Genomic DNA, 11551 nt, shown 5'->3' with positions numbered 1-11551 from the left:
GGCTAAACGTGTCAATACACCTATTATTTAGCCTATAAAAAATAAAAAATAATTAAAAAACTAAATGGGCCGTGCCGGGCCGGCACGCGTGCCCAGCCTCTAGGCCCAGGCATATTGGGCTACCTATTAGCCTATAAAAAAATTAAAAATAATTTAAAATAAATAAATCCGGCACGCGTGCCCAACCTCTAGGCCCAGGCACGGCTCTATGCGGGCCACAGGCCGGGCACAACCCGATTAACCACGTGCCGGGCCGGCCCGTCACGGGCCAGGCACGCGTGCTAACGGGCCGGCCTGCCAGGCACGGCCCAGTTGGCCAGGTTTTTGGGCAGTATCACCGTCGTCCTCTGATTCCTTTCCCATTCATGATAAAAAAAAAAAATCCTCTCCTAATCTATCCCGGCATCCCATCTGATCCTCGTCTTCTCCTCTCCGCGAAGCCAAGCCAAAGCCAAACCCTAGAAAGCTTACCCTAGCTCTGCCGTCGCCGAGATCTCGCATCTCGCTCCCATGGCGGCGCCCAAGCCCATCTGGGTCCGCCAGGCCGAGGAGGCCAAGCTCAAGTCCGAGGCCGACACCGCCGCCGCCGCCAAGGCCGCCTTCGACGCCACCTTCAGGGCCCTCTCCGCGACCGCCCACGCCGACCAGTCCCCCCAGGACGCCGACCCGGAGCGCCACGACCGGCCCTCCTCCCCCGCCGAGCCCTCCTTCCGCCCCGACCCCGAATCCGACTCCGACGACGACGACCGCCCCCGCGCCCCTCCCGGCCCCGTCGACCCCTCCAAGTCCTCCGCCGCGGGCCCCGGCATCGCCGGCGGCTCCGCGGGCGCGCCGGCCACCTTCACCGTCGTCGGGAAGGACCGCGACGGGCGCAGGGTCTCCGTAGGCGGCGCCCGCGTCCGCGTCCGCATCTGCCCCGCGGCTGGCGTCGGCGGCGACGACCTAGATGGCGGCGTCAGGGACAACGGCGACGGATCCTACGCCGTCACCTACGCAGTCCCCAAGCGCGGCAACTACATGGTCCACATCGACCTCGACGGCTCGCCCATCATGGGGAGCCCCTTCCCGGTCTTCTTCAGCGCGGCCACGGCCGCCTCTGCCGCCGCAGCCTTCCCCACCACCTCGTCCGCCTACCCTGCCGCCTCGTCCGGTTACCCCAATATGCTCAACCAGACCATGCCCAACATGCCAAACTACGCTGGCTCCATGCCTGGTTCCTTCCCGGGCTTGCTCGGCCTCATCCCTGGTGCCTCCTCTGGCGCTTCTGGTGGTGTCGTCCTGCCAGGCGTTGGTTCCACGTTGGGTGAGATATGCCGGGAGCACATCAATGGGAAGTGCACCAAGGGAATGGACTGCAAGTTCAGCCACCCGCCACAGCAGCTGCTCATGTCTGTCATGGCTGCCACTACGTCCATGGGTGCGCTCAGCCATGCTCCCATGGCACCCTCCGCGGCAGCCATGGCAGCCGCTCAGGCTATCATGGCTGCTCAGGCGCTTCAGGCACATGCTGCTAAGATGCAAGCTGACTCCAAAGCTGCAGAGCAGGCTTCATCAGGTAATACTTGCCAATTCTTAAGGAATTCTCAACATGTGCGCTCTATTGTTGAACTAGTAGGATTAATTAAAATTTGCCTGATGGTCCTGTGTTCTTCCTCAGTATGCCGAATCAATAATACAGACATGTTAGGTCGCAAGCCTACAATGCTATCTCTAGAATATAAGGTTCTTAAATTACACTGCACGCCTACGTAGCAAGTCCAGTTACAAAATCTTGATGCTATTTTGTACTCCCTCTGTATCAAAATATAAGATGTTTCTTTAGGCTAGTTTAGCCTACAAAAACGAACGCCTTATATTTTGATACAGAGGTAGTATTATTTAGCATGACTACACCTTAAGGTTTACTGTATACTATGTGTTCTTATGAGTTATTTCATGCACTTTATTTTTTTAGTCATGTCGCTCACCTGCATGTTGAGTCCCTGTAGGTATGACGGAAGCCGAGAAAGCTGAGGCTCTGAAGAAAATTGTTCAGATTAGCAACCTGAGCCCAATTCTTACGGTGGAGACCATTAAGCAGCTATTTGGGTACTGTGGCAAAGTTGTTGATTGTACTATCACAGACTCGAAACATATTGCTTATGTTGAGTATTCCAAACCAGAAGAAGCAACCGCGGCATTGGCCCTCAGTAATGTGGATGTTGGTGGTCGCCCCTTGAATGTTGAGATGGCTAAATCTCTTCCTCAAAAAACTAGTATTGCAAATAGCAATTTACCTATGATGATGCAGCAAGCTGTTCAGATGCAACAGATGCAATTCCAGCAGTCACTGATGATGCAGACGTCAATAGCCGCTCAGCAGGCCGCTGTACGTGCAGCCACCATGAAAAATGCCACTGATGCAGCAGCTGCACGGGCTGCTGAGATAAGCAGGAAGTTGAAAGCAGAGGGCTTTGGTGGGGAAAGTGCAGAAGAAAAGGATGCCAAAGAGAAGTCAAGGTAATGTTTGACTAGTTGGATTATACATGAATCATTGTCATCTTTTCCAGTATTATGGTAACAGATAGTTCTTGTTCCTGATTTTGCTCTACTTATACATTACAACGTGAGATTAGAAGCAGACTGTCTTTACTCAGACAGTTCTTTAGTTATTGGTTGTGTGAAAGCGATTATATATATATATTTTTATTGTACATGCCTTAATTTTTTAGGATATAGAAACACATGTTTGTTCTGAAGAGATAGCTTCCTTTTTGATGATGTTCTATTTATTTGGCATACATTTCATCATTTACGTTTATGCATCTATGGTTTTATGGAACATGTGAAGTAGAATGAGATATCTCAGAGTAGGACTATCAACAGCATAATTTCTTTTGGTTTTAAACTGCAGAAGGAACCCTGACCAGTTTATTATTTGCTTTACAGATCGCCATCGCCCCCTTCTCGTAGATCCAAGTCTCGGTCAAGATCACCTATCAAGTACCGTCGGAGTAGGCGGGATCGCTCTTACTCTCCGCCAGTTAGACGCTCCCGGGATCACCGATCACGATCTCCGTCGAGATCTCACCACTCAAAGTATGGCAGTGACCGATCATATAGGGATGATAGGGACAAATATAGCAGGTCTGGGAGAAGAGAGAGTGACAGGTCTCGTGATCATTACTCATCTAGTTCAAGGAGGAACAGGAGCAGAAGTATAAGCCCGAGGTCTAAGAAGCCATCAAGAGCTGATTCTCGGTCACCGAAGCGGCAAAGGGAAGAAAGTTTAAGCCCATCAAAATCAAGAAGGTCAGCTCGGGCTGGTTCAAGGTCACCACGACATCATAAAGGGAGCAAGTCATCACCAGCACGTGATCAGCGCTCTTCTCGTCATAGCAGGCATTCAAGATCCAGATCTCAAGAGAGAAAGCACCGTAACAGTGATAAGAAGGATGTCAAAAGATCTGAGGTGCAGGATGACAAAAAAAGATCTGATAGAGGTACTAGAGGTGGCAAAGATGAAAGGTCTGTGAAGGACGCAGTGGATAAGAATGCAGATAGTTCTGTTGTTCCTCATAAGAGGAGTTCATCTGTATCTGAAGATGAATTACTGGATATTGACAATGGCAATCACAAGAAATCTAGACATGATGCTGCTGGTGCCGTGGAGTATGACAAGAGGAAGAATGAAGACAGTATTGAGGATGTTGATTCTCCAAGGTCAAAATCTGAGAAGAGAAGCTTGGGAGAGGATGGCGATAATATTCAGAAACATGACACAACTAGGAGTACCAAGACGAAGACAGATGGCAAGAAGTATGACAAAGACGATTCTTCTCGCAAGGACAGAAAATACAGAGAAGATGAATCAAGACATTCCAGAGATAAAAGTTCGCGTCATTCATCTTCACGGTCCCATAGAAGTTCAAGGCATTCCGGGGATAAATATCATAGGGATGGTACTGACCAGCATGAGTCGAAGAAATCAGAAGAGGGCACTCGACCTAGGAAATACAATTCCCTTGATGATCCCTTGTCTTCAGATAAAAAGAACCTTCATAAAGGGAGGTCTCCTGATAGGATGGTTAATCAGTCAGAAGCTGGTTCAGACTCTGATGGCTTGAAGCATGACACTGAAGTTAGGCTGCGAAATGCTTCATTAGAAGGAGCAGATCTGGTCATCCAGGAAGACCAGCGATTTGCTGATGAAACTGGTACAGATAAATGCTCAGCAGATGCTCTATTGCCTGCATCAAAGCAGAAAGCCGAGGAAGATATGTGCTCTACTGTGTCCGACATTAATGGGCAACATGGACTTGAAGGAGATGGCGCTTTAGGGGGCACCGAAGAGTCTGCCATGTGATATTAACCACAGTGTTTACCTGCCACATCGTTCAGTTGGCTGATTGCAGAGTCTACTCATACAATGGATGCATTGCTGAACTGGTGTTTGTTATCTCCTCTCTGATTTAGGAGTTTTATTTGCAGGATATGAAGATCTTTTGGAGAGCTTCAGTGCCGACCAGAGTGTTCATCTGATCTATAAAAATGTATTCCTCGTTAACTTAATTGATGGAGATTTGCTCCTTGGAGTAAACTTCTAAATGTAACACTGGAGATTGTAAGGTGATTTAGCACAGTGAGGTCAAAACCAACCATATATATTTGTCGTTGCAGGCTTGTGAAGAGTCGGAGCTGATTCTGCGGTGTGAATTGAAGATTCAAGGGAGTGCGCACTTATCCATACTCAAGTAAAGTCCATTATGAAAGATTAAACAACTTGTCTCTAGGCTATGCTACATTTCAGTTGGCATGCTTGGCTGGTGCAATGGTCTGAGATGTTTATCTACATACTGTGAACATATTTTGATTGAGTTTGCATTATGTGCTGTGTCTTTGCGTATGATTCTCTCATGTGCATCTTTTATCAGTAATGATCTGATGATTCAAAAAGTTCAGCAGCTTAATTGATCCGTATGTTATGTTCAGTAGTTGTTTACTCCTTCGGATGAATGTAGACAATTTTGCTGTAGAATTTATTTGTTATTTTGTGTGCTTCTCAATTCTCACCCTGCCTAAAATAAATGTCTTGAGTTTGTGCCATGGCATTCATGATTTTTCCTTCCCTTTTCCTTTTTCCTTTTCCCCCTTTCCTGAGTGACAGGGGCTCGCTTGAGAAGGCAGTGTCTGATGTGAGGCAATTGTTGATAAAGTCGGAACATTTACTCCAGGGTGTTCCTTTATAGTTCCAGAGATAAGCAGCATGCCTTTAAATATTATCATTCCTTGTCTTCTTTTTGCTCTTGCACATGTTTGTTCGTTTCGGAAGCACCTGTCCTCTGCAAAGAGTAACTTTGCTAGTTACTCCTCACCTGCTGTGACTGGTGCTGTGGTTGGAAAAACATGTGCAGGTTTCTTGAAAGCTGGTTGCCGTTGGAACTTGGAACATGTTTGGGAGGGGACAGGCCATGCTAACTTTAAAAGCTGCTTTGTGTGTAGAAGAGGTAAGGATTTATGCCGTGGACTTGGTTAGAGTGAACACCAGAAATACTTATCCATGTCCACAAAGCAGTGTTGATAGATAGCGAGATATGTTTTATGCCATATAGCCTATTCCATTGTCCATTGGACTGGATTCTTGATAGGAACTTTGTACACTGTTCAACAAGTTACAATAGTATGCAACCATGTCAGTTTAGTAGTTATAAACTTGATGCCTTTTCTGCCTTTTTTATTTGCTTGTGTTGAATAGGATGGCTACAGTACAATGGACATAGCAAGTTTGTTCCAGGGATCCGGATCTTTCTAAGTACTGTCCGTGCTAGATCGTTTTTCTAGTCTCGCCCTGTCGCTGATTGAGTAGCGTCTAGCAGTTGACGGACTGAGCCAACTAAACAGTATTGGCGAGTCACTGATTATGCGGTTGCTTGGATCTATTGAATGAAATCTCTTGACATTTGGTATTGGGTTTGGGTTTTGGGTTGATGTATGAATTATATGGGAGGCTTAATTCTAAGATATACAAGTGTTAACTGTCTAGGGAGAAGTAGGTGACAAGGCTTGCACCTACAAATTGCTGAATATTTGTTTCAAGAGATGTAGTGTAGCAATAACACCAGAAGTAATTATTCAGGTCCAGAAATCCAGCCTTTAATGTGTTATATGTTCTTCTGCTTCAACCCATTATTGGTTCGTGATGGTAAATTCGGCGTTTGTTTTTGCATTCTTGAACGAGTTATAGGCGTGCTAGCATTACAGAGTTGTATCTGAATAAGTCTTAGTAACCGTTTTCCATTTTCTTCCTGCGCTTGTATTGTCTTCGTTCCAACAAAGATGAATAAATGGACATAGCGAGTTTGTCCTGCCAGATCATAGTTTAGTTTTGATTGTATTTTAGCAGATGACAAGATGAGCAAATTAAATCTTATCAGCGAGTTAAGATGATTTGGCTGTTTGGATTCTGGGTTGATGTATGAATTATTTGTGAGACAGTTGGTTATAGATATATCCGATGAATTAACACTAGGGATATGTAGGTGCAAGTAACAGATACCACACTGACATCAGCCAAGCAATCAGCAACGCGCAATGGCTCGTGTGCTTTGCTGACCTCCGCACACTGTTAAAAGGGTACTAGGGCCATTTGCTATTATTTTGATTGATCAAAGTCGTGGTCGGCCAGGCCGCCCCTCGAAACCATCGAGCACTAGTTAAGCACCTTGTTTTTCCTGTGTCCAAGCAAAAAGCCGCGTTGTTAATCCCTCTCCAGTTACACGAGGGTGTTGTTTTGTTTACTGTTTAGAAGGCGGCTAAAGAGAGCCCTGACCTAACAATGTAGACGAATGTTGGTGCATATCGGATCCCGTTGATGTGCATGCAAAACCATATAAAAAACCTGGCACGATGAACGTCGAGGATCAAGATGTGTATGCCAACACGTCGCCGTCTTATCTCTGTTGTTAAATTATATTTCTGCACTTTGCGACTCTTTTGCCATGTACGCAGGTAGGTAGCTCGTGGTTACCAACGGTTTGTTGACACGGTCCAAATATGCGTGTATGCATATGATGCGTGCTTTTGTTTCGCGTCTGGCTGTACGTCACTCACATGGTCTAAAATTTTGGCATTGATTAACAACGAGGATCAAGATTAACGCGTCGACGTCTTATCGTCGTTTGCTTGCGTGTGTAGTAATTTTCTTGTGATTTGTGCGTCCCTTGCCGTGCGCACGAGTTGCTTGTTGACACGGTCTAGGTATGCATGCGTGTTTTTTTTTTTTTTGTATTTCATATTTCGTTTCATGTGTGGTTGGATGTCTCGAGAGGCAGGTTTGTGCTTCAAGTATGAATAGACGAGGAGGAAGGGCAAGGTGGAGCTAATGTAAATAATACCATCATATTAGACCTCATCAAAAGTCAGTCGGAACACGATAATTATAGGGAGCTCTTTGTCTGGTCCATTTGGAAGGGACATGGACTTGGGATGCAAGTGGACGGGCTGCGAAAACGAAAATAAGCTAATCACTGTTGCTTTAGTGACCTTGTTGTCTTGATGCAAAAAAGATCAATGCGGGTGTTTGCAGACTTCGCGGACGTGCTCACCTGCACCAAGGAGGACCAGACAAGTGGAAATTGGCAATGTGTAATCATATTTCACAATCCCCGCAGGCCGCAGAACAACATTAATCTTATCTTACAAGTGAAATGGAGAAAAACATGCCACCACTCATGCATGAATCCTTGAAGGCACTGCTGGACATGGATGTGTGCCCTGCATCTAGCATCCAACATGGGCGTGTGTGTATATGCATGCAAATATGTTTCTTATGGAAATAGCATGGAATGAGGTTTGATCCTATTCATGAGGATTCCGTAAATGTCTCATTTCAAAAACCGAAACAATCGGGACTTTTCGGAGATTGGATGCAGTTACTAATTCATGATCTGGCATGTACAGAATGAAAACTTCATTCTCGATTCTATGAGAATTTTCATGAAAACGTTTCATTTGCTTCTCTTCAATAAAAGTTCCATTTTCCCAGAATGGACCGAATGTGATGCGTGCAACAGTGGTAATCCCTCTGCAACGTTCGGTGATATGGAATGCATGCCTGTTTTTGTATCGTTTTCATGTACTCCCTCCGTTCCAATGGTTGGATGCGTCGTTAGGGTTCGTTGGGCAGCAGCTTGACTAGGCGAGGAACAAATGCAAGATGGCTCCAACTCAAGTCATAATAACACCGTCCAAGTTGGCCAGAGGTGACAAGACGGGGCAGAGTGGACGCATCCTTGTGCGGGACAAAATGGACCAGACGTGTGGAATATAATCTCCTCTCTTTTCTAAAGTGAAAAACGGAGAAAAATCGGCTTGGTTTCAGATGCAAAACAGCAATAATCCTTGACAATTTTGCTGGTCGTAGGCCAACACCGCGAGCCAAGCCAACACATGAACAAGTGGGGTAAAGAAGCGGACAATGGCCGGACAGCGACTCCACACATATCTTGGAGAAATCTCTCTCTATATCTTCTCCACGCCCCCCTCGCTCCCAATTAAAAATCGCAGCACCACCACTCTCTGCTCCCACGGCTAAGCAAAGCAAGCGCGCACGCTAAGCAGATCAGATCAGGTCAGGTCAGGTGGAGCGACACATGCCCCAGCTCGCCGCCTCCCCCGCGCCCGCCGCCTTCGCCGTCGCGGGCGGCGGGGGCCGCGCCGGGTTCCGGCCCCCGCCCCGCGCGGCGACGCGGGCGCGGGCGGCGGCGGCGGCCGCTTCCGGAGCCGCGAGCGCGTACACGGCGGTTCAGCAGCAGCCGACGTTCTACGACCTGCTGGGGATCTCGGCGGAGGGGAGCAGCTTCGAGGACGTGAGGGCGGCCTACCGGCGGATGGCGCGCAAGTACCACCCGGACGTGTCCCCGCCGGACGCCGCCAAGGAGCACACCCGCCGCTTCATCCAGGTGCAGGAGGCCTACGAGACGCTCTCCGACCCCAGCCGCCGCACCACCTACGACCGCGCCCTCGCCCGCGGCGTCTGCCGCCTCGCCTTCTCCCCCGCCGCGCGGCGCCACGACGCCTCCGCCTTCTACCACCAGGTGCGTACATACATACATACATACGTCATCTCCACCATTTCCTCTCCTCCAGCTCGTCAAACTGTTACTTCCCTTTTTAGATAATAATAATAATGGATGGAAATTCTCCGCATCATGATCTGCCCCTCAGATTCCTGATCGCAACTGAATCCCCCTGTGGTTTTAATTCAAATTGTTGTCTTAGTTAATCCTTCAAACCTTGTTGGATTCAGATGGTTTTACAAATGAGCCTCACATTTTGATGCTCTGCTTTTGTATGCAGACTTTGGCTTGTGTTAATACCTGAACCTGATAGTAACATTTTAGGCTAATCCTCAATATATTTAACAAGATTCCTCAATAGAAAACCTCAATAACTCTGTGCTAGCTTATTTCTTCAGTTAAGGCACCTGTAAACTCATAGTTTAGCATATCATTCATGTGGGATCCTAGTTTAACATATCATTCATGTGGGATCCACCCTGGCTTGAGATGGCTGGCTGGCTAATTCAGGAGTATTCTAGGACTAGGGAAAAAAAATACTAGATTGGAGATCTTCTAGGCCTCCTCAACAGATCCCAATATTTGGTGCTTGACGACTAACCACCCCATATGCTTGATGTATGACCTTTCATTCACAAACAGACAGAATAAGAAATACAGAAACTCCCCCTATGTGCGATGTCATATACGAATATGAATGAATTCGGTGGATGTAAAATATATGCACATGTGGCATGATGATGGCTGGTGTCTGTTCAGATGGATTTAGAGAAGTCATTTTCATGCTAATAATTTGCAGAAGAAAAAGAAAGAATCGCATGGGTGAGATTTGTTAATTTGGCGTTGTCAGATTTGACAAGAAATCTAAAAAGATTAATCATTTGGAAAGTGGTATCCTACGTGTATGGATGAAAATTGCAGGAGTGAGCTATCTTTGGTGATGTCCCTTTACATATCACTGTTGATGATGTGGAATTAACAATGTCCATGGCAATTGTCAACGATTGGTTGTTATATTCCTTGCGAAGTTCCAACTTTCTGTAGAGCTTTCTCTTTCTCCACGCTAACTTCCCGCCTTTGTGAACCATACCACAGGAACAGGAAGAGAAGTCTGGCTGGAGGACATCGTGGGAAGGCCAAATATCCGAGCTGAAGAAGCGGAGCACGGTGAAGGATGCAGAAGAGAACCTATCCTGGGGAGCTCAGATGCGAAGAAGAAGGGCCGAACAATTGTGACAGTGCACCTCTTACACTCTTATGTCCACTAGCCATCCGTACCATCTAAACTGTCGATATCTTTGTGTAGCAAAAGTTAGGAAGGTTATTCTTAAGAAGCATGGTTAGGATCGGAGTACAGCCATGGCGCTGCTTGAGTCTTGCCTGGTGTATGCTAAACCATACTACCATACATGGCTCACAGGAAACATATAGTTCGACTAGGTGCCAGGATGTATGTTGAACCCAACGGCGTCGCTCCTCCTTGAATCTTTACCTGATGAAATGTAAATATAATGAGACAGAAGTAATCAAATCTAGTTGTACTATGAACTGACGATTTGACCAGTGGAATTTTCTTGAGGTGATGTGTTGTGTTTTTTAGTGGTTGGAGTTGCAAAGAAAGAAAGCCATAGGCATGGATATTCTTTCAGTGGTTTCAGATGAAGGGAGTGGTGTGGACTGTGGGGGGACTGATGGTGTTGATTTTTTGTTTGCAGTGTACTATTATTGGCCACCTGTTAGGCAGAGCCATGTTGGTGATGGCTGATGGATATCCTTCTGGATGTGGCTGCGGCTGACGAGTCACTGAACTTATCTATGGATGGAGTGAAGATGCAGTATCCTTTGTATGGTTTAACTGTTCCTGGCGGTCTGAGTAACTACTTCAGCTAGCTAGCACAAAATACATTTTATTCAACGAAAAAGTGGTTCATTTATGCTATTTTTATTTCCTTCACGAGCATTTTTTTATTATCTTGTATACACAACATATGTGTTGAACAAACATATTCAGATTAACGCGTCGACGTCTTATCGTCGTTTATGTCTACTAACATATTTGTTCGAGCGAATGTGATGTGTGCAATGGTTAATTCCTTGCTGTGCACACGAGTTGCTTGTGGGTTATCAATGTTCGTTGACATGGTCTAGCTAAGCTAGGTATGCATGGTTGGATATGCCATGAGGGTTCTTTCGAAAGCAGCTTGACTAGACGGGGAAGAAAATCAGCTGGACGATACTGTCTTCACGGGAACGCGTCGGCTGTTTTGTGCGGTATTGAACACGGCCTCGAAAAGAGTGCATACATTTTGGCTACCGAAAAGCTGGATCTTTTGTCAAGGAAACCGGGGAAGCAGGAACCAGTATGATTCTCAGAGATTCAAAGGATCGGTAATTTTTGCAGTTTATAGATACTTATTCAATTGTAATGATGCAGTGGAGGTGGAGATCAAGGCAATCATAGGGGGTCCGATCCGTCCATATAGCAATCCAAAGCC

General features: G+C 46.5%; 2 protein-coding genes across 4 annotated transcripts; both read left to right on the top strand.

The window, feature by feature from the left end:
• Positions 1-391: 391 nt before the first annotated feature.
• Positions 392-6255, top strand: LOC119267037. Of its 3 annotated transcripts, XR_005132248.1 has the most exons (5): positions 511-1555; positions 1989-2499; positions 2929-4532; positions 4660-4733; positions 5147-6255. XR_005132248.1 is itself a non-coding variant. In XM_037548340.1 (3 exons), exons 1-3 carry the CDS (start codon positions 511-513, stop codon positions 4343-4345), a joined length of 2973 nt encoding a protein of 990 aa, XP_037404237.1. In that variant the 5' UTR covers positions 392-510; the 3' UTR covers positions 4346-4955. The 3 variants fall into 3 exon arrangements, 1 of the variants encoding a protein (XP_037404237.1); XR_005132247.1 differs by lacking the exon at positions 5147-6255 and having other exon boundaries at positions 4660-4955; XM_037548340.1 differs by lacking the exon at positions 5147-6255 and having other exon boundaries at positions 392-1555; positions 2929-4955.
• Positions 6256-8615: 2360 nt separating this feature from the next.
• On the top strand, positions 8616-10639 carry LOC119267036 (chaperone protein dnaJ 20, chloroplastic-like). The gene is made up of 2 exons (XM_037548339.1): positions 8616-9074; positions 10152-10639. Exons 1-2 carry the CDS (start codon positions 8631-8633, stop codon positions 10290-10292), a joined length of 585 nt encoding a protein of 194 aa, XP_037404236.1. The 5' UTR covers positions 8616-8630; the 3' UTR covers positions 10293-10639.
• The last annotated feature ends 912 nt before the right edge of the window (positions 10640-11551 follow it).

Source organism: Triticum dicoccoides, chromosome 3A, assembly GCF_002162155.2.
Source record: "Triticum dicoccoides isolate Atlit2015 ecotype Zavitan chromosome 3A, WEW_v2.0, whole genome shotgun sequence".
Taxonomy (NCBI): domain Eukaryota; kingdom Viridiplantae; phylum Streptophyta; class Magnoliopsida; order Poales; family Poaceae; genus Triticum; species Triticum dicoccoides.
The sequence above is the reverse complement of the archived record's forward strand: the minus strand, read 5'-3'. Positions and strand labels throughout refer to the sequence as shown.

Excerpts from the sequence above, each read along its gene's own strand:
- LOC119267036 (XM_037548339.1), top strand. The coding sequence starts at position 8,631 with ATGCCCCAGCTCGCCGCCTCCCCCGCGCCCGCCGCCTTCGCCGTCGCG. Across the intron at positions 9,075-10,151 it reads CCTCCGCCTTCTACCACCAG|GAACAGGAAGAGAAGTCTGG; the intron begins GTGCGTACATAC and ends ACCATACCACAG.
- LOC119267037 (XM_037548340.1), top strand. The coding sequence starts at position 511 with ATGGCGGCGCCCAAGCCCATCTGGGTCCGCCAGGCCGAGGAGGCCAAG. Across the intron at positions 1,556-1,988 it reads TGCAGAGCAGGCTTCATCAG|GTATGACGGAAGCCGAGAAA; the intron begins GTAATACTTGCC and ends GAGTCCCTGTAG. Across the intron at positions 2,500-2,928 it reads GATGCCAAAGAGAAGTCAAG|ATCGCCATCGCCCCCTTCTC; the intron begins GTAATGTTTGAC and ends TTTGCTTTACAG.